General features: G+C 52.8%; 2 protein-coding genes across 2 annotated transcripts in view; both read left to right on the forward strand.

Moving 5' to 3' along the window:
• Nucleotides 1-21372, forward strand: part of LOC140421746 (uncharacterized) — a 237590-nt gene that overhangs the window by 76059 nt on the left and 140159 nt on the right. The gene's annotated exons all lie outside the window — the stretch shown is intronic.
• Nucleotides 4109-6452, forward strand: LOC140421761 (uncharacterized). The gene has a single exon (XM_072506622.1). It carries the CDS (start codon nt 4729-4731, stop codon nt 5569-5571), a length of 843 nt encoding a protein of 280 aa, XP_072362723.1. The 5' UTR covers nt 4109-4728; the 3' UTR covers nt 5572-6452.

Consider the following 21372-nt stretch of genomic DNA (forward strand, 5'->3'; position numbering starts at 1 on the left):
CTCTCCACTTGCCTGGATGAGTGCAGCTCCAACAACACTCAAGAAGCTTGATACCATCCAGGACAAAGCAGCCCTTTTGCTTGGCACCCAATCCAGAAACATTCACTCCCTCCGGCACAGTGGCAGCAGTGTGTACCATCTACAAGATGCATTCTAGGAACTCACCAAGGCTCCTTACGCAGCACTTTCCAAACCCACAACCATGAAGGATAACAGCACATTTGAGCCAGGGAAGTGGGATGGAAATTTTCAGAAATGGGAGGAGAGGGGGATTAAGACACTAAAAGATTTGTTTCTTAGGGGTCGGTTTTCAGGATTGAAGGAGCTGGAAGCGACGTATGGACTGGAGCAGGGGGAAATGTTTAGATACATGCAGGTTCGAGATTTTGCCAGAAAGGAGATACAGAGATTCCCAGTGGAGCCGGCCTCCACATTGCTGGAGGAGGTGCTGAAGACAGGGGGACTGGAGAAGGGGGTAGTGTCGGCGGTTTACAGAGCTATTTTGGAAGAGGAGAAGGCACCACTGGAAGGGATCAAAGCAAAGTGTTGGGAGAGGATATGGAGGAGGGGTTCTGGTGTGAGGTGCTCCGGACAGTGAACGCCTCCACCTCGTGTGCAAGGTTGGGGCTGATACAGCTGAAGGTGGTATACAGAGCACACCTCACGAGGGTGAGGATGAGCCTATTCTTTGAAGGAGTAGAAGATGTGTGTAAATGTTGCGAGGGGGCCCTGCTAATCATGTTCATATGTTTTGGTCCTGTCCAAAGCTGGAGGATTACTGGAAGGAGGTTTTTAGGGTAATCTCTAAAGTGGTGCACGTGAAACTGGACCCGGGCGCCCGGGAGGCCATATTCGGGGTGTCGGACCAGCCAGGGTTGGAAACAGGTGCGTAGGAAGATGTTGTAGCTTTCGCCATGTTGATCGCCCGAAGGTGGATCCTGATGGATTGGAGAGCAACCTCTCCATCCTGTGCCCTGGCGTGGAGGGGGGACTTGTTGGAATTCTTGACTCTTGAGAAGGTTAAGTTTGAACTGAGGGGAAGGATGGAGGGGTTCTTCAATTCATGGGCATTTTTCATTATGTCCTTTCAAGAATTGGATTACATCGAACATTTCTTGGGGGGGGGGGGGGGGGGGGGAGGTTTGGGGGGAGGGGGACTGTGTGTGTTTGTGGTGACTATGGGTAATTCCTGATTTCTTTTTGTCATTTGTTTATGTGAACATGCGGGCTAATGTTTGGGGTTTGGTGGGAGGATAGGATCGTTGTTATTGATATGGGGATTGACATATTTGTTACTGATTATTGTTTATTTTTGGTGGGATACCAAATTTGGGAGAAAATGTGAAAAAGGAGAATAAAAATATATTTTTAAAAAAGGATAACGGCAACAGGTACGTAGAAATCCCACTGCCTGGAGGCTTCCCTCCAAACCACTCACCATCCTGAATTGGATATATAATGCCGTTCCTTCACTGTCGCTGGGTCAAAACAGGAACTCTCTCCCTAATATCACTGTGGCTGTACCTACATCACATGAGCTGTAGCTGTTCACCAATGCAGCTCGCCACCACCTGCTCAAGGCAGTTATGAATGGCAATAAATACTGGCCTAGCCAGCGACTCCAGCATAAACAGTGCCGATGTTGACATATCAAAATATGAAGAGCAAATGTTGGACATACTAATTACATAGAATTTACAGAAGGAGGCCATTCGGCCCATCGAGTCTGCACCGGCTCTTGGAAAGAGCACCCTACCCAAGTCCACACCTCCACCCTATCCCCATAACCCAGTAACCACACCCAGCACTAAGGGCAATTTTGGACACTAAGGGCAATTTAGCTTGGCCAATCCACCTAACTTGCACATCTTTGGACTGTGGGAGGAAACCGGAGCACCCGGAGGAAACCCACGCACACACTGAGAGAACGTGCAGACTCCACACAGACAGTGACCCAGCGGGGAATCGAACCTGGGACCCTGGAGCTGTGAAGCAATTGTGCTAACCACCATGCTACCGTGCTGCCCAAATCAGATTAGACCGCATCTGTAGAGAGAAAGGAACAGAATTATTGGTTCAGGCCTGATTTGCGGGCAGCCTCCAATAAAACACTTGACTTCCTGCAGCTGATGAATGGTGGCCATAATCCCCACAATCCTCCGCGGACCAGAAACCGCGCGATCCAACTCTCATTGCCCAGGTGCTGAGTGCGCATGCTCCAGGGCCAGCCAACCGCGGGGCACTCTGGGTGGATCCTCTGTTCCGAGTCGGAGGGAATTGGGAAGAGTCGGTGCAGATGGGCTGCAGTAAACTGGTAAGGATATGGAATCCCAGGGGGAGTGATGGAGTCACCTCTGGACGGGGAGAGTTTATCAACTCCCCAGTGAAGGCCGCAAATCCTAAATAAGACCCTGCGGTAGCGAGTGTGTGACTGGGATCCGGCCCGGGTGAACGGCCGCCATGATGGTCCAGCCAGGAGAAGAGCGCTGGCGTCTGGGTGACGTAAGAGAATGGGCAGGACTTTCAGGGTTTCATAGAACATAGAACGATGCAGCGCAGTACAGGCCCTTCGGCCCACGATGTTGCACCGACATGGGAAGTCAAAAAACAAAAGCCATCTAACCTACACTATGCCATTATCATCGATATGCTTATCCAATAAACTTTTAAATGCCCTCAATGTTGGCGAGTTCACTACTGTTGCAGGTAGGGCATTCCACGGCCTCACCACTCTTTGCGTAAAGAACCTACCTCTGACCTCTGTCCTATATCTATTACCCCTCAGTTTAAGGCTATGTCCCCTCGTGCTAGCCATTTCCATCCGCGGGAGAAGGCTCTCACTGTCCACCCTATCTAACCCCCTGATCATTTTGTATGCCTGCCTTTTCCAACTGGGTCCTAGTGCCCGGAAACACATCAATTCATAATAGTTTAAAATTGTTAATTAGCGGTACTGTGGTTGGCACTGCTGCCTCTCAGCGACAGAGTCCTGGATTCGAATTATAGTTTGGGTGGCTGTCGTTGTGACACATTTTCCCTGTGTCTGCGTGGGTTTCTTCCGGTGTTCTGCTGTCCTCCCAAAACCCAAAGATCTGCAGGTTATTGGCGTTGTGGGGATTGGGGGGGGGGCTCAGGCAGGATGCTCTTTCAGAAGGTCGGCTTTGCTGTACAGAGGGGTCTGGGCCAGTCGGAGCGTAGGGTCTGCTCCTGATCTGTTTAAAACACCAATTTGTAGATCCAGATGGGTGAGCCCTGTGGGGGAGAATGTGGGGATTCCTCTGGCTGCTGGCCTCTCTTCCGTGGTCTTGTCCATGTTCAGGTGGCCCTGGTGTGGGACCACGAGGTGTCCACCAGTACGCTTGACACCTTCCACAACTGTTGTTACCTCAGGGTGCAGAGTGTTTCTGAGACACTGAAAGCAATATTCTGGTTTAGTTAAAAAAACTTTCCTTTGATTTTTGTTCCAAATTTAAAATACCCAATTCTTTTTTTCCATTAAGGGGAAATTTAATGCATCCAATCCACCTACCCTCCACATCTTTTTTGGGTTGTGGGGGTGAGACCCACGCAGACACGGGGAATATGTACAAACTCCACATGGACAGTGACCCGGGGCCGGGATTGATCCTGGGTCCTCAGCGCTATGAGGCAGCATTGTTAACCACCGTGCCCGAGCTTTCTTTGTTTTTGGGGGATTTTGCTTTCTTTTACTTTGATTGGGCAGCACGGTAGCACACAGTGGTTAGCACAGTTACTTCACAGCTCCAACGTCCCAGATTCGATTCCAGGCTTGGGTCACTGACTGTGTGGAGTCTGTACGTTCTCCCGGTGTCAGTCTAGAGATGTGCAGGTTAGGTGGATTGGCCATGAAAAATTGCCCTTAGTGTCCAAAAAAGGTTTGGTGGGATTACGGGGATAGTGTGGGGTGCACTTTCCAGGGGCCGGTGCAGACTCGGTGGGCCGAATGGCCTCCTTCTGCACTGTAAATTCTATGGTGATATTTAGGGAAATAAGAGAGGGAAGAATATTCCATAGAAATTAGAATTATTTGTTCTGAATGTCTATCCTTGAAGAAAGTGATCCTGACACTGTTGATTCCTTTTACAGGGGATTGGAGGGAGAGGATTTGACACGTTCATCAGGATCTGAATAGCATCAGCCTTTGAATGTGCAAGGAGAAATATTTGTCTGTTCTATCGGTGGGAAAGGATCTGAAACATCAGTGTGACTGGAAAAGCACCGAGACCCACACAACACGCATCCGAGTGAGAGTGTCCCAGTGAACTGACTGTGGAAAGAGCTTTAAGCAGCCTGAAAAAACATCGCACCGTTCATAGTGGGGAGAGACAGTGCACATGTTCTCTGTGTAGACAAGGCTTCCACTGATTGTCCAGCCTGTTTTTTTTTAAAAATTTGTTCATGGGATGTGGGCATCGCTGGTTGTGGAAGCATTTATTGCCCATCCCTGAGGGCATTTCAGAATCAAGCACATTGCTATGGATCTGGAGTCATATGTAGGCCAGACCTGAAGGACGTCAGTGATCCAGATGGGTTTTTACAACAAACGATAATGATTTCATGGTCATCATTAGACTTTGAATTCCAGATCTTTATTGAATTCAATTTTCACCATCTGCCGCGGTGGGATTTGAACCTGGGTCCCTAGATTATTAGTCCAGTGACAATACCACTACGTCACTGCCTTGGTAACACAAGGACGCCGGCAGCATGGGGAAACCGTGGCAATGTGGGGACTGTGGGAAGGGACTCAGATCCCCGTCAGAGCTGGAAATTCATCGACGCAGTCACACCAGGGAGAGGACTTTCAACTGCTCTGACTGTGGGAAAAGCTATAAGAATGCTGGGGGTCTAATTAATCATCAACGTGTTCACACGAGAGAGAAGCTGTTTACCTGCTCCACCTGTGGAAAGGAATTCACCTGGGAATCCAGCCTAACGACACACCAGCGGGTTCACACTGGTGAGAAACCGTACGTTTGCCCTCAGTGTGGGAAGAGCTTCCGGTGTTCATCCAATCTCACTGAACATCTACGGGTTCACACTGGGGAGAGACCATTCCACTGCTCTGAGTGTGGGCAGAGATTCACTTGTTCTTCCCATCTCACTCATCACAAGCTTGTCCACACTCGTGAGAGGCCGTTCGTCTGCTCCGTGTGTGGGAAGGGATTTATTAGATCAACATTCCTTCTTAGTCACCAGCAAGTTCACACTGCAGAGAAAGCATTCACCTGCACAGAATGTGGGAAGAGTTTCACTCGTCCATCTAATCTTTGGAATCACCAGCGAGTTCACACTGGGGAGAAACCCTTTACCTGCACTGAGTGTGGGAAGGGGTTCACTTTGAAATCGCAGCTTCGGTCACATAAACTTGTTCACACTGATGAGAGACCATTTCAATGTTCTGACTGTGAAAAGAGGTTTAAAAGCAGAAGGGAATTGATGAGCCACCAGCGAATCCACTCCGGGGAGAAGCCGTTTACCTGCCCCGTGTGCGATAGAGGATTCACTCAGCAATCCGCTCGTCTGAAACACCAGAGAGTTCACATGTGATTACAGGGATTGGATTCCTACACCCAGGAATGAACCATGTCCATTCTGACAGTTCAGATTTATTTCCATTGATGTTAAACACCAGCCCAGTTAAAGGGATTAATAGAGTGGACATGAATTGCATTAAACATAGTGTTCACTTCGATGGGTGAGGAGCTGTGGAGGGTGGCGGATGTGAACAAAGGGGCCCAGAGCCAAGGTGTAGGACCTGGAGAAAGGTCGAGAAGGCAAAATTTGAGAATGTGGGCCTGCCCAAGGGGTGGAGGGCCTGAGACCGATCGTGTACTTTGTGAGGGTGTTTGAGGAGTTGATGGGGGTGGGGGAAGATCCCTCCCGCTACGGGTTGGACAGGGCACATTGGTCGCTCAGGCCGAAGCCTAAAGCGCATGAGCCACCAAGGGCAGGTATATTCTGCTTCCACAGCGACCACGTGAAGGAGAGGGTTTTGAGCTGGGTGAAGCAGAGGTGTGGTGTGGGAAGACATTGGCATATGAATATACCAAGACCTGATGGCGGAGCTGCAGAGAAGGTGGGCGGCCTTTATGGATGAAGGCGGCATTGTATGGCAGCGGAGTGAGATTCGGAGTGGTCTAACCTGCACGTTGAGAGTGACTCACAATTTGAGGGATTTTTATTTATTTCGAGGCGTTCGTTTAAGGCTGAAGGACTGGGATGAGCGTTGGTATTCGGTTGGTGGGGGCGGGAATGGCGTTTGTCTTCGGGAGGGTTTTCTATTTGATTGGGGGTTTTGTTTTCTGCATCTTGAATGGGGGGAGGTTTTGTTTCCATGTGTTTTGGGTTTTGCTTTTTGTTTCTTTCTGGGTGAGGTTCAGTATTGTTCTTTGGTTTAAGGAAAGTGGGTTTTTGGGCATGTGGGAGGTTACTGAGGAAGGGGGTGGGGAGAAGGGAGGGGCTCTGGTGGGGGTCATCGCACCAACTAACGATGGTTGGCTAGCGAATGGGAGTGGTGTGGAGAGGGGCCGTGTTGTTGGAGCCTGGTTGAGCAGATTTCGATGGACCTGGGAGATGTGAATGGTGGGGGGGAGGGGATCGATACTGGGTGAGTTGTTTGCAAGAGGAAGTGAATGGGGGTTTCTGGGAGGGGGGAGCCCCCCCAACCTTCCATCATAGTACTGATGTGGAGCATGAGGGAGTTTGGGGGTCTGGGGAACAGAGAGAGAGTTTTTGCACACTTGAAGAGTTTAAAATCTGATGTGGTGATGCTGCAGGAGACCCATTTGAGGGTGAAGGATCAGGTGAGGTTTAGGAAAGGTCGGGTGAGTCAGTTGTTTCATTCGGGGTCGATAGTCATAGATTCATCCGGCCTACTGATACACCGGCGAGTTCATACTGAGGAGAAACTGTTCACCTGCTCAGTGTGTGAGAAGAGATTTATTCATTCATCCAAGCTGCAGACACACTGGGGAGAAGCCGTTTACCTGCGCCGTGTGTGCGAAGGAATTTGTTAATTCATCCAACCTGCTGACACACCAGCGACTTCACACTGGGGAGAGACCATTCACCTGCTCTGTATGTGGGCGAGATTTATTAATTCATCCACCCTCTGTGAGAGTAGTTCCTTCTCATCTCGGTTCTAAATCCAACGCCCCTCGACCTATATCCATGACCTCTCATTCTAGATTACCCCACAAGGACGAACATTTGGTCTACGTTTACTTTATCAATCCCATTTAGTATTTTATACACCTCGATCAGTTCCCCTCTCATCCTTCTAAACTCCGGCGTGTATAAGCCCAAACTGTTTAATCTCTCCTCGTATGTCAACCCCATCATCCCTGGAATCAATCTGGTGAACCTCCTCTGAACTGTCTCCAAGGCCACCACATCCTTCCTCAAATCAGAAGACCAAAACTGGACACAATACTCCTGATGTGGTCTCACTAACACCCTACAATTGCAACAACACTTCTCTACTTTTATACTCCAGTCCTTTTGCAATAAACACAAACATCCCATTTGCCTTTTTAATTACAAGCTGTACCTGCAGACCGACTTTCTACGATTCATGAACAAAGGCACCCAGATCCCTCTGTCCAATGCATCTTGAATCTGCTTACCATTTAGATAATTTACCTTTCTGTTTTTTTCGGCCTAAATGGATAACCTCACACTTTACATTAAACTCCATCTGCCAAATTTTGGCCCAATCTCCTAGACTATCTATATCCGTCTGTAAATCTTTATCTCCTCTTCACTGCCTTCTCTCCCACTTATTCTAGTGTCATTTGCAAATTTTGCTATGTTACACTGTCTCCCCCCCCTTGCAGATCATTTATTATAGATTGTAAACAGTTGAGGTCTGAGGACTGAAACCCTGTGGCACCCCGCTAGTTACATTTCACCAGCTAGAGAAGGACCCATTTACCCCAACCTCTGTTTTCTGTCAGTCAGCCAATCCTCAATCAAATCTACCCCCCCCAGTAAATAGTCTTTTTCCCACCACTACAGGTATCTTGTCTTGTGTTTTATCCGTCCTTGTTCTGAGTGTTGGCCTCACTCTGGACAATCTTTCTCCACTGATTTCTCTACTGCTCTCACTGCCTGTCCCATCGAAAGGCCAGTCCACGTTCTGATATTATCCATCCATGCGATCTTAGACCGTCATTGTGCACAATTTCCAGGTGTTTTGCCTGGCATTCCTTTTTTTTCAACCACTTGTTGTGATCTCTGTATATGTAAATACATGAAGGGTTAATGTGCAGTCTGTATAGTCAGATGATCACTAGAGGGCAACACTAACAGGGAGTATATAAACCAGCTCAATCTGTTTTTCTGTTATCTTCGGGTGTGTTGTAGCTAGAGAACAGAAGTATAGTAAACTCAGTGTATGGTATAATATTCATAGTTAATCTAATTTTATCTTGTTTAATTTGACAACTAGTAAAAGTATTGAAGAATCAAACTCGCAAGTAAATTGATTATTCAATAAATAATTTGTTATCACTGGAAGACTTTGAGTATTCATCATCAGTTAAGTTCAACTCAGCATAAACAAATGAGTATCATATATTATTCCCAAGTAATATAACACCACTCCCTTCCTATCATCACAACACATGTCCAAAATACGTGAGCTTCCTCGATATCACTGCTCAAACAGGTTCCTCTGAACACCAGCTTTCTCCAGCACCCACTCATTCGTCCACTTTGCCGTCCGTGACACACGGAATATTCGTCCTGAGTCCGTTCATTTCAAACACTTTTATTGGAGCCTCGTTGCTCTTCTTGATGATGCAGCTTTCACAGCCACACATTGTCACTGGCCACACAAGGGCTTTCAGAAGATGAATGTTCATTGTAGCCGCAGTCACATAGAAAACAGAGAGTTGGAATAAATGGGTCCTTTTCAGAGTGTAAAGATGTAACTAGTGGAGTATCGCAGGGATCAGTTCTTGGCCCTCAACAATATTTCCATTAATGATCTGGAGGAAGGAGGTCTCCAAATTTGGACCGCAGTTTAATTTAAATGGTCAATTCTTTAATTTAAGATATCCAATTTAATTGGGCTCAAAACTAGGCCCTGCCAGGTTCCGACAATGGAAACTGCCTTATCAGATCGAGTTGTTCATTGGAAACCAGTCTATCATCAGTAGTGGAAATTAAAAATCGTCTAAGGGTTACGTTGAGTGACTTAGAAAATTGTTTGCGGATGTAAAACACCCTGATCATGGGTCTGACTGAGGGGATGGAGGGCAACCCCTTCACGGAATATTTCACGAACATGATTTCCAAAATGGTGGGTGAACATGTGCTCACTGCCACATCCTACCCCCCTCCTCGGAGCAAGATCATGCTCATTGCGACCGAGACCTCGTGCTGGGGAACCCCCGCGTGCGGTTTATTGTTCAGTTCCATCATCTTTAAGAAGGAGGCCAGGGAGCACCGGGAAGGCCTCTCCGTTCGGTTATACCAAGGCGTAAGTGCGGACCTGGCGAAGAAAAAGGCAGCCTTTAACGGGGGTGAAATCCGTTTTATATAAATGTTTCTCCAGTTTGGCTTGATCTATCCAGCCCACCTCTGTGTGTCTGTCAGGGAAAAGGATCAATTCTTCAACTCTCCTGAAGAGGGAAACAAAATTTATTCAGAATCTCAATTTGAACTCTTGTTTGATTCTCCTTACTGGAGTTATTCTGCGTTGTGACGTTCAGGAGTTCTTACTGTGTCTGTATATATTTGAGTTACTGTGCTTTGAGGTTCAGGAGTTTATACATTGTCTGTATAAAATTTAGGATGAAGTTCTTGTTGGGTTTTACACGTGATGTACTTTTTCGTCTTCGCACTCTGGTTGCATTGTGAATTATATCAGCGTAAGAGTTTTTCTTTGAGTCTATGGTTGAGTGGAGAGCCTCCCAGCTCAGGATGAGCTTGGCTGACGGGAGGGACAAAAGTGGGTGTGCTGCAGCTCCTCGTCCCAAACACCTTGTGAATAGGAGCTCAGAATATTGTGGTCGGATTATGTTGTGTAGAGATTTAGAGATAAGGGATTGTTGGGTAATATTACTGATGGGTGTGTTGTTGGGTTAGGGAGGGATGGGGAGGTGTTGTTTGACGGTGTCCACTATTCTGTGTCTGTCTGGCCACTGGCCGGGCTTGGTTGCTGTCCTGGATGGATCTCCTCACCTTTGGCTTGTCAAGATCCCTTGCTTGATATTCTTCAGACGTTATGGCTGACACCAGTGTAGGAATTAATGGTAGATCTCCACTTGGCCTTGTGGACGACAAAGGCTGGTGGATTCCATTTTGGGAGTTGACCGTCAATACTCACTTGCCCCAATGCTGGATCTACTGATGCACAGAACAAATTTACAGCTCCAATTTGAATTGATATTTAAGGATACGGCCTACATCAGTTACGGCGTTCCAGGTTACCATTTTTGAACATGCGGAGGAGGCGGGTTGATTTCCTGCACATCAGCTCGAGGCAGACTGCCTCTCGAGAAACCCCTTTGGTTCAGAACAAGGAAGGTAACTTGGGTTTCAGCTCCTCTCCAGGTTAATGCTGCTTTCAGCTCGTATTACCCTGAGCTGTATGAGTCAGAACCTTCTCCAAACACTTCAGGGGCGTCATTCTCCGACCCCCCAGCGGGTCGGAGAATGGCCGTTGGCCGCCGTGAATCCCGCCCCCGCCGGTTGCCGAAGTCTCCGAAGGGAGAAAAGTCGGCGGGGGCGTTAATGGCGCCGCTGCTGTCGGAGAATGTCACGGGTCTGCGCAAGGCAGCCGATTTTGGGCCTGCCGATATTCTCCCTTCCGGATGGGCCGAAGTCCCGTCGACGTAAATCAAACCTCCTTTTCATCGGCGTGAACCTGTGCTCCAGGTTCACGCCGACCAGTGTGGAGGTGAGTGACGGCCTGGGGGGTTGGCCGCTGGGCAGGTGATGGCGTGGCCGCAGTCTGAATGTGTGGGGGAGAGGTGTGTCTCGGGTTGTGTGTGTGTGTGTGTGTGTGCGGCGGAGGGGGGTGGTTAGAGTGGGCTGGGCTCCGGGGGAGTGCCGGGAGGGGGGTCCGTGCCGGGAGGGGGAGATGGGGGGGGGGTCCGTGCCGGGGATGGGGGGGGGGGGTCCGTGCCGGGGATGGGGGGGGGGTCCGGCCGGGGATGGGGGGGGGGGGGGTCCCGTGCCGGGGATGGGGGGGGGGGTCCGTGCCGGGGATGGGGGGTGGGGTCCGTGCCGGGGATGGGGGGGGGGGTCCGTGCCGGGGATGGGGGGGGGGGTCCGTGCCGGGATGGGGGGGGGGTCCGTGCCGGGGATGGGGGGGGGTCCGTGCCGGGGAGGGGGATGGGGGGGGGACCGTGCGGGGAGGGGGATGGGGGGGGTCCGTGCCGGGGAGGGGATGGGGGGGGGTCCGTGCCGGGGAGGGGGATGGGGGGGGTCTGTGCCGGGGAGGGGGATGGGGGGGACCGTGCCGGGAGAGGGGATGGGGGGGGGTCTGTGCCGGAGAGGGGGATGGGGGGGACGTGCCGGGGAGAGGGGATGGGGGGGGTCTGTGCCGGGGAGAGGGGATGGGGGGGGGTCTGTGCCGGGGAGAGGGGATGGGGGGGGGTCTGTGCGCGGGAGGGGGATGGGGGGGGGTCTGTGCCGGGGAGGGGGATGGGGGGGACCGTGCCGGGGAGAGGGATGGGGGGGGTCCGTGCGGGGAGAGGGATTGGGGGGGGTCCGTGCCGGGAGAGGGATGGGGGGGTCCGGGAGGGGGATGGGGGGGGTCCCTGCCGGGGAGGGGGTGGGGGGGTCTGTGCCAGGGAGGGGGATTGGGGGGGGTCTGTGCCGGGGAGGGGGATGGAGGGGGATGGGGGGGGGGGTCTGTGCCGGGAGGGGGATGGGGGGGGGTCTGTGCCGGGGAGGGGGATGGGTGGGGGGTCTGTGCCGGGGATGGGGGGGGGAGTCCTGTGCCGGGGAGGGGGATGGGGGAGGGGTCTGTGCCGGGGAGGGGATGGGGGGGGGTCTGTGCCGGGGAGGGGGATGGGGGGGGTCTGTGCCGGGGAGGGGGGGATGGGGGGGGGGTCTGTGCCGGGGGCGGTCCGTGCCGGGGAGGGGGATGGGGGGGGGTCTGTGCCGGGGGGGGTCCGTACCGGGAGGGGGATGGGGGGTCTGTGCCGGGGAGGGGGATGGGGGGGGGGGTCTGTGCCGGGGAGGGGAATGGGGGGGGGAGTCCATGCCGGGGAGGTGGATGGGGGGGACTGTGCCGGGGAGGGGGATTGGGGCGGGGGTCCGTGCCGGGGAGGGGAATGGGGGGGGGGTCCTTGCCGGGGAGGGGGATGGGGATGGGGGGGTCCTTGCCGGGAGGGGATGGGATGGGGGGGTCCTTGCCGGGGAGGGGGATGGGGATGGTGGGGGTCCGTGCCGGGGAGGGGGATGAGGGGGGTTCCGTGCCGGGGAGGGGGGGTGCGAGGGCAAGTGAGTTGGTCCACCTGGCCAGGTGCCAGCCTCCAACAGTTGGACCCCATGCGGTCCATGCCACCTGGCTGGGGGGAGGAGGGGATATGGGCAATGATGACATGTCGTCATTCCCCCCCCCCCCCCCCCCCCCCCCCCCAGGCCGTCATGTTTTCGATCGATCTCCAGCGATGTTGGCTGCCGTAGCGGCAGGGCACTAATGTCCATGTTGCCCTGGATGAGGAGGAGGAGGAGCGTGCAGAGAGGCGGCGCAGGCTGCCCAGGCTGGAGGGTCACCTGACCGACAGGACGAGGAGGGGGAGGAGGAGGGGGAGGAGGACGTCGCGGCCCCACGGTAACGGAGGCACCCGAGGGCGCCCCGTGTGTACCGGCCCCGGCAGTCATACCAGGACCTCACGGACCGGGAATGCAGGAGGGAGACTCCGGATGAGGCGGGGAAACCGTGGCACACATCTGCCACCTGCTGGCACACCTGTCACCGTGTGGCACTGGCGGGGGACACCCTCTCCCCGTGTCCGTCAAGGTTACGGTGGCCCTGAACCTTTATGCAACAGGGTCATTCCAGGCACCGATTGGGGACCTGTCCGGCATATCGCAGACATCGGTGCATCCGGGCAGTGACAATGCCCTATATGCCATGGCGCACCGCTACATCCGCTTCCCTGTGGACCGGGCCAGCCAAGATGCCTGGGCCGTGGGCTTCTCTGCCGTGGCCGGGTTCCCCATGGTCCCAGGGCGCGATTGATGGGATGCACGTCGCTGTGCGGCCACCTGCAGATAACAGGGCCGTGTTCACCAATAGGAAGGGGACCTATTCGATGAACGTACAGGTGGTCTGCGACCACCGCATGATGATCCTGCAAGTCTGCGCCCGTTACCCAGGCAGTGTACACACCTCATGCGTGTTGTCGCGGTCATCCATCCCCAGCATGTACGAGGGACGCCATCCCCGGCTGAGGGGCTGGTTGCTGGGTGACAGGGGCTACCCATTGCGATCGTGGCTGACGACGCTTATACGGAGGCCGCGCAATGAGGCGGAGAACCGCTACAATGATGCCCATGTAGCGACAAGGGGAGTGATAGAGAGGTGCTTTGGCGTGCTGGAGATGCGTTTCAGGTGCCTGGACCTCTCTGGGGGGCGCCCTCCAGTATCGGTCAGATAGGGTCGGCCGCATCATTGTGGTGTGCTGCATCCTGCACAACATAGCCCAGCAGAGGGGCGATGTGCCGCAGGCAGAGGAGAGCGGAGTGGAGGAGCAGCAGGAAGAGGCGCAGTCCTCCCCAGATGAGGGGGATAGGGGCAATGGTCAGGGCAGACGGGGTAGACACAGGCGGGTGGCTGTCCACCGTTACCGGCTGGCCCAGCGGGCACGGGACAGACTGATAGCCGCCCGCTTCCTGACTAGATGGGCGTGGGAATCGGGTAGTATGGCCACAGACCGCACACCATGGCAACAGCCGACCACCCACACCCCCCACCCACCCAGCACCCCCACCCACCCCACCCGCATGCACACCACCCCCCCCCCCCCCATTGCCGATCCACCTGCGCACAACGGCCGGGCTCTCACAGTTGCGGGGTGGACGCGTGTCTATTGCAGGCCATGGAGGATGATGATAACCCGCCCTGCGGTGAGCTCCTGGCTCCACATCGTTGGACTATGTCTGACCCATGGCCACAGTACCACCATCCACCCGGACCATCCCTGCATGCGGCTGTGACACTGCAGCGCACGGTCCCGTCCTCTGCCCGGGGGATGTTGATGGCGGCCCAGGGGGGAAGGAGGCAGACTCACCTTGGGCTGAGGTAAAACCACCCCTCACACACACACTTGCGCTCAACGTACATGACACCCCCCGCACGCTTTGGACAGAGCACAAAGGCAGCCTCTGTAGGTGTAACATTGACTTTAATAACCAAAGGTGTTCATGCACGTGCCCTAGCCCCTAAAACTCATCTGTGCCCTGCACCCGTGCCAACTTACTCAGTGTCTAATTGTTTGGCCTTACGGGCCCTTTGACTACGTCTACGTGGTTCCCCAGACAGTACAGCAGAACTGGAGGTGGACTCCTGTGATTCCTGCCCTCTGACACTGGATCGCTTTGGCGGCTGTTTCCTGGGGGCGTCCTGGCCTAGATGGGCCAGGCTGCGGCCCGGGCGACTGGGATGGCGAGCTGCCAGCCTGTCCTGCCCGTTGCCCACCCGATGCACCTGGGACGGAAGGGGGGGGGGGGAGTCCGAGGTGTTGCGGTGTTCCGGGACCTCCCCTACAGGGGGAGCCGGGACGGACCACACCACCTCCTCCTCCCTCGGGGTGCCCGATGGCCCCCAGGCCTCTACATGGGTGGGGGATGCGAATGGACTGGCCATCCAACGCCTCCCCGACATCTGGCGCTGCCAGTCCTGGAGGCCCGTGCTGGTATCGACAGGGGTCTGCAGGTTTGCAGCCATGGAGCCCAGGGGGGTTGGCAAACCCTGTCTGTGACAGTGCGACGCCGGCTCGCACATGGCCACTGGCGCCGATGCCCTCAGCGATGGCCTGCAGAGACTGGGCCATGGCCTGCAGAGACTGGGCCATGGCCTGCTGAGACTGGGGTATGGTGTTGAGCGCCTCTGCCATCTGGCGCTGGCACTGGGCTCATGGCCTCCTGTGAGAGGGAAGCCATGTCCTGGGCCACAGACGCCGCCTGCACGGAAAGCCCCAGGCCTCGCAAACCGTTCCCCGTCTGACACCGTCGCACCCATTGCCTCCACCGCGGACGCCACCCATGCGGTGTCGCCTGGGAGGCACGCATGACCGGCACCACTTCCAGCTCCTGGACGCGGGTGGACTCCTCCACCTGTGACTGCAGCCGCCGCAAGCCGGCCGTCACCCTCTTCGCTCGTCTCCGGGTCGGTGGTTGCATCGGATCTATGTGTGGGTGTGGAAACTCCAGGAACCCGGGATCCATCTTGGGGGGGGGGGGGGAGGGGTAAAAGGCAACACTGTTAGGCAGGTATATGAATGCACGCCATCGGTTGCGCGTGCATTGCAGAGGTTAAGGTTAGGGCTGGATTCACTTGGGATATGGAGGGGGGGATATGGGGGGAGGGGGGATATGAGGAGGGGGGATATGCGGAAGGGGGGATATGAGGAGGGGGATATGGGAGGGGGGATATGGGGGAGGGGGGATATGGGGGGAGTGGGGGGATATGGGGGAGGGGGATGTGCGGGAGGGGGATATGAGGAGGGGGGATATGGGGAGGGGGGGATATGCGGGAATGGGGGGATATGCGGGAATGGGGATATGAGGAGGGGGATATGGGGGAGGGGGGGATATGGGGGAGGCTCACCCTGCCTGCTCTGGCGAGGTCGTTCACCTTCTTGTGGCACTGGGTGCCTGTCCATGGTGTCAGGGCCACAGCGGTGATGGCCTCTGCCACTTCCCTCCACAGACGCCGGCTGTGGCGTGGGGCAACTCTGCGGCCGTGCCCGGGATACAGGGCGTCCCTCCTCTGCTCCACTGTGTCCAGGAGCGCCTCCACATCCCGTGACTCGAACCTCGGGCTGAGTGGCGGCCAGCCATCCAGTCGGGTGTTCCAGTTGGGTGGGGGGGAGCAGCGCGGCCTTATGAGCCGTCACGCCGTGCGGCGCGTATGGCACGGCGTCAACCACATGCGCAAGCGCGGATCCCGTTACGTCCCTGCTAGCCCATTTCGGGCAGGAGACTTTCGACCCATTTTTCCGACGTGACGCAAGTCGGATTTGCGCCGGTTTTTTGCGCCGATCGGCGGACTTTGCGCCGATAACGGAGAATTTCGCCCCAGGTGTGCAGAGTTTTCTGGATGGTCTACACATCCCGACCATAGAGGAAGGCAGGAGTCGGGAATTGGACTCCCCGTTATTCCCAGGAGAAACACTGAAATGTATTGGCGGTTGCAATTTGGAGAAGGGACCCAGTAGAGTGTGGGTCAAACTGACCCATTTCACTTCTTCACACAGATGTTAAACTGCTGGCTCAGGTCCTGGCTTCCCGAATGGAGCCCTGTCTCCCAGTTATCGTGTCTGAAGATTGGACAGGCTTTATTAAAGGCTGACATTTGCCTGCCAATGTCCGACACCTCTTAAACATTGTCCTTTTCCCCGCCACTGCTCAGGGACCTGAAGTCATCGTCTCTTTGGATGCAGAGAAAGTATTGGATAGGGTGGAATGGAACTACCTCGGGAGATTTGGGGAAGAATTGTTTTGGTTTGAAATTTACCTCTTGGATTCCTCTGATGTACAATGTCCCTGAAGCCAACATCTGTACGAATATGGTATCTTCAGAATACTTTCCATGAGGCAGAGATATTACAGATGGCCAACCCCATTTCCCCGCTGTTCTTTGCTATTTAGCTATTGAGCCTCTGTCGATAGTATTGAGGTCATCTGATGAGTGGAAGGGTATCTGCCGGGATGGAGTGGAGCACCGGGTTTCTACTTCTACGCCGATGATCTACTTCTGTATATTTTAGTTCCGGTCTTCTCTGTAGACAACAGTGAGGATACTCACAACATTTGGCACCTTGCTATCTACTGGTTTCGTTTTTTATACAATATATAAGATTTTACGGTGGCCCGAGAACCTTGCCCACTGGCAGCAATATTTGGAGTCTCTGACTTAACGGCATTCCATTCGGGGGTTGGGGCGGACGTTCTCACCTTTGCTTCTTTGATAGTCAGGAGGTGAATATTGCTCAGTTCGAGATCTCCCACTCCATCTAAAGCATCCGCAGGTTGGAGGATATGATATTGTTCCTATATCTGGAGAAGACCAAATATACCATTAGGGGCTCAGAGGTTCTACCAGAGGTGGCTGCCATTCATCTCAATCTTTAAAAAGCTGAACACGGTCGAGGGTTAAGGGGGTTAGGGGTAAAATGGGGATAGTTTGATTGTTGTTATAAAGACCTATGTATATGTAGAAGACTTTTCTGAATCTTTACCTATATATTCTGTATACTTGTGTGTTGATATTGTTGTTATTGTTCATCTTTGGAAATTCAATAAATATATTTTTCAAAAGCGAAGTACTTTCTATCAGGGAGAAGGACATGATGGATGTTGAGGTCAGGGATCGGTGTGTGAACTCTCTTGAGAATGTCAATTTATCAAAGGAGGAAGTGTTGAGTATCCTAAATTGCATTAAGATAGACAGGTTCCCCGGGACCGGGTGGCATCTATCCCAGGTTACTGCGGGAGGCAAGGGAAGAAATAGCTGGGACCTTAACAGATATCTTCACATCCTCTTTGACCACAGGCGAGGTACCAGAGGACTGGAGAATAGCCAATGATGTTCCCTTGTTCAAGAACGGAAGCAGGGATGATCCAGCAAATTATAGACTGGCGAGCCTGACATCAGTGATGGAGAAGCTTTTGGAAAAGATACTGGGGGACAGAATATATGCATATTTGGAGGAAAATGGATCAGTTAATGACGGGCAGCATGGTTTTGTGTGGGGAATGTCATGTCTCACCAATTTGATTGAGTTTTTTTAAGAGGTGACAAAGAATATTGATGGAGTGGATGTAGTTTATATGGACTTTAGTAAGGCGTTTGACAAGGCCACATGGCAGACTGGTGCAAAAACTAAAATCACATGGGTTTTGGGGTGGGCTGGCTGGATGGATGCAGAACTGGCTTTGTTATAGAAGACAGAGTAGCAGTGCAAGAGTGTTTTTAAGAATGGAGATCTGTAGCTAGTGGTGTTCCACAGGGATCAGTGCTGGGACCTCTGTTGTCTGGTATATATAAATAATCTGGAGGGAAATATGGGTGGTCTGATTAGTAAATTTGCGGATGGCAGGATGATTGGCGGAGTTGCTGATAAGTGCTGAGGATTGTCAGAGGATACATAGATTGGCGACTTGAGCACAGAAATGGCAGGTGGAGTTTAATCTGAACAAAAGCGAGGTGATGCTATTTGGAGCATCAAATCTAGGTAAGAATTATACTGTAAATGGCAGAACCCTGAGGAACATTAACATACAGAGGGATCTGAGTGAATCTCTTCCCACAATCTGAGCAGGTGAATGCCCTCTCCCCAGTGTGAATGTGCTGGTGTCTCTGGAGGTTGTGTGAGTGAGTGAATCCCTTCCCACACTTGGAGCAGGTGAATGGCCTCTCCCCAGTGTGAACCCGCTGATGTCTCAGTAAGTAGGTTGTACAATTGAATCCCCACACTCAGAGCAGGTGAACGGCCTCTCTCTGGCGCGACTGCAATGATGTACAGTCAGATCAGATGATCGCCTGAACCCAGTCCCACAGTCAGAGCACCTGAATGGTCTCTCGTCCGTGTGAACACGTTGATGGGACATCAGTTCCCCAGAACCTTTACAGTGCTTCCTGCAGTCTGGGTATTTAAAAGGTGTCTCGTGAGTGTGAACTCGCTGGTGTCTCAGCGGGTTGGCTGAGTGAGCTAATCCCTTCCCACACTCGGAGAACGGTCTCTTCCCAGTGTGGACTCATTGGTGTCAATAGGTGGGATGAGGTAGTGAATGCCTTCCCACACTCCGTGCAAGTGAACGGTCTGTCCCCTGTGTGAGTGCCACTATGAATTTCCACTTCAATGCCTTTCCACAGTCCGCATGTTTCTGCATTCTCTCTCTGCTGTAACTGCGTTTGTCTCAACAGGACGGATGATCAGCTGAAAACTCATCCACACACAGACCCTGTGCACAGATTCTCTCCACTGTGAATGGTGTTTGTTCCTTCCATGTTCAAAATCCGACAGTATTTGGATAATGATGAATTAGGCGACTGTACGATTCTGATGTGATATTGAGTTTCAATTTCCCAATGTCCAACCTCCTGTGAAATTGACTGAAAACAGAAAAGAGCGAGTGTGAGAGAGAAATTGAGCTGAATGAATTTGGTCATTTGTGGCGCCGACACTGGGAAAAAGTGACCATGAAAACTGCTGGATTGTCATAAAACCCAACTGTTTCACTTATGTCCTTCAGGGAAGGGACTCGCTAACTGGTCTGGGCAACACAAGACTCAGACTTTAATAGAAAGAGGGAGAGTGGAAGAGAGAGTGAGAGAGAGCGAGTGATAGAGAAGAGAGGTAGGGAATGAAGGAAAGGGTTTTTATACATCTACAGCTTGACCAGATGTTTACAAATCTCTCAAACCTTCAGCCTCCATCACCATAAAGGACCAGGGCAGCATGTGTATGAGAACGCATTCACCTACAAATTCCTCTCCCAGTCACACACTGTACTGACATCCTGTACTGGATGAGCAAACATTTACTGCATTTAAACATTGCAAAAAATGATCCCATTGTCTTTGCTACTCTTCTATGAACTCCATTTCCTCAGCACTGACTCCACCCATCTCCCTGATAACAGACTGAGACTGAACCGTGGTTCATACATATCCCAAAATATTTTGTCACAAGTAGAGGTGTCAATCACATATCTACATCATCACCAAGACCGCCTATTTCCACTTCAGTAACATCGCGCGACTCTCTGCACATCTGCTGCACGAATGCACTCCCGGCTGGTCTCCCACATTAAACCTCCTATGAACCTGAGATCTTTATTGCTTAATCACACCAAGTTTCATTCATGCTCACAGACCTACAAAGGTTCCCAGTTAAGAAGCAGATACATTTAGAAATTCTCATCCTTGTTTTCAAATTTCTTCATGCTCTTTTTCCACTCTCTGTAATCTCACCCATGCTCTTGTCTCTCTGTAATCTCCTCCATGGTCTTTTTTCTCTCTGTAATCTCCTCCATGCCTTTATCGCTCCCAATCTCTGAAATCTGCTCCAGCCTCACAACCGCCCATTCTGGCTTCCTGACCATTCCTGATTTTAATCACTCCATGTTTGGTATCCATGCCTCGAGCTAAGGTCACAAACTCTGGAATTTCCTCCCCAAACCTCTTGACTTCTAGATCTTCCTGTACTCCTTCACGTGACTCCTTAAATCCTACTTCTGACCATCTGCCCTGCCCTCTTAATTCCTTACATGACTGTGTCAAATATTGATTTTTAAACCACCTATGGAGCACCTCAGAATGATCCATTACATGAAGGGTGCTATATAAATACATAGTGTTATTGATTTGGTCATGTATCACTGTTCATTCATCATCACTGGGTGAATGACCTGTAACTCCAGCATTGTGGGAGCACCTTCACCACACAGACTGCAGTGGTTCAAGAAGGTCAAACATCATCTTCTCCACAGGTAACTAGGGATGGGGAATATTTGCTGCTGGTCTTGTTGGTGAAAGGACAGGGGAGTAGGAGGAACTGATTTGCTCTGGCAGAGAGAGCCAGCACAGACAGGACGGGCTGAATGGCCTCAGTCTGTATTGTAACCATTCAATGATTCACTGATAAAGAAGCGACGCTGGAGACCAGGAAACAACCTCTGGAACCAATGGCCAACCTGATACAAAGCTGCTCTTCATTGACCTGGGAGCTGCGGCCCTGCTCGGTGTAAACAGGGGGGATCCGCTCAGTTTATTCCCGGGGTTGCCGGATCCTCTCCGTCCACCCGCCGGACCCTCCGTCCCGCAATTCCCCCCCCCCCCCCCCTTTTACCCATTGTGGACCCGTCTGTCCATCACCCGCACTGCGCATGCTTCACTCCCAGTCCAGCCCCTCATTCACTCCCATTGGCTGGAGGGCCAGCTGCTCCCGTCCGGTCCTCCAGACCCGCCTCCTCTGTTCCTATTGGTCCGGAGCTGCCGCCAATCACTCGCCGGGCATTGTGACCGTTCGGGCTGTGACTGGCGCATGCACAGTTCATGTTGACGCTGACGGTGCGAGAAGCGGGAAAGAAGCAATCAAACGACTTTCAGGATTGGAGCCGGTGGGTGGCCGGGGAGCGATAGAAGCTGTGGAGTGA

This window comes from Scyliorhinus torazame, chromosome 5 (genome assembly GCF_047496885.1).
Source record: "Scyliorhinus torazame isolate Kashiwa2021f chromosome 5, sScyTor2.1, whole genome shotgun sequence".
In the NCBI taxonomy this organism is placed as follows: Eukaryota; Metazoa; Chordata; class Chondrichthyes; order Carcharhiniformes; family Scyliorhinidae; genus Scyliorhinus; species Scyliorhinus torazame.

What these genes read in the sequence shown, in the direction of transcription:
- LOC140421761 (XM_072506622.1), top strand. Translation starts at nt 4,729, where the DNA reads ATGGGGAAACCGTGGCAATGTGGGGACTGTGGGAAGGGACTCAGATCC.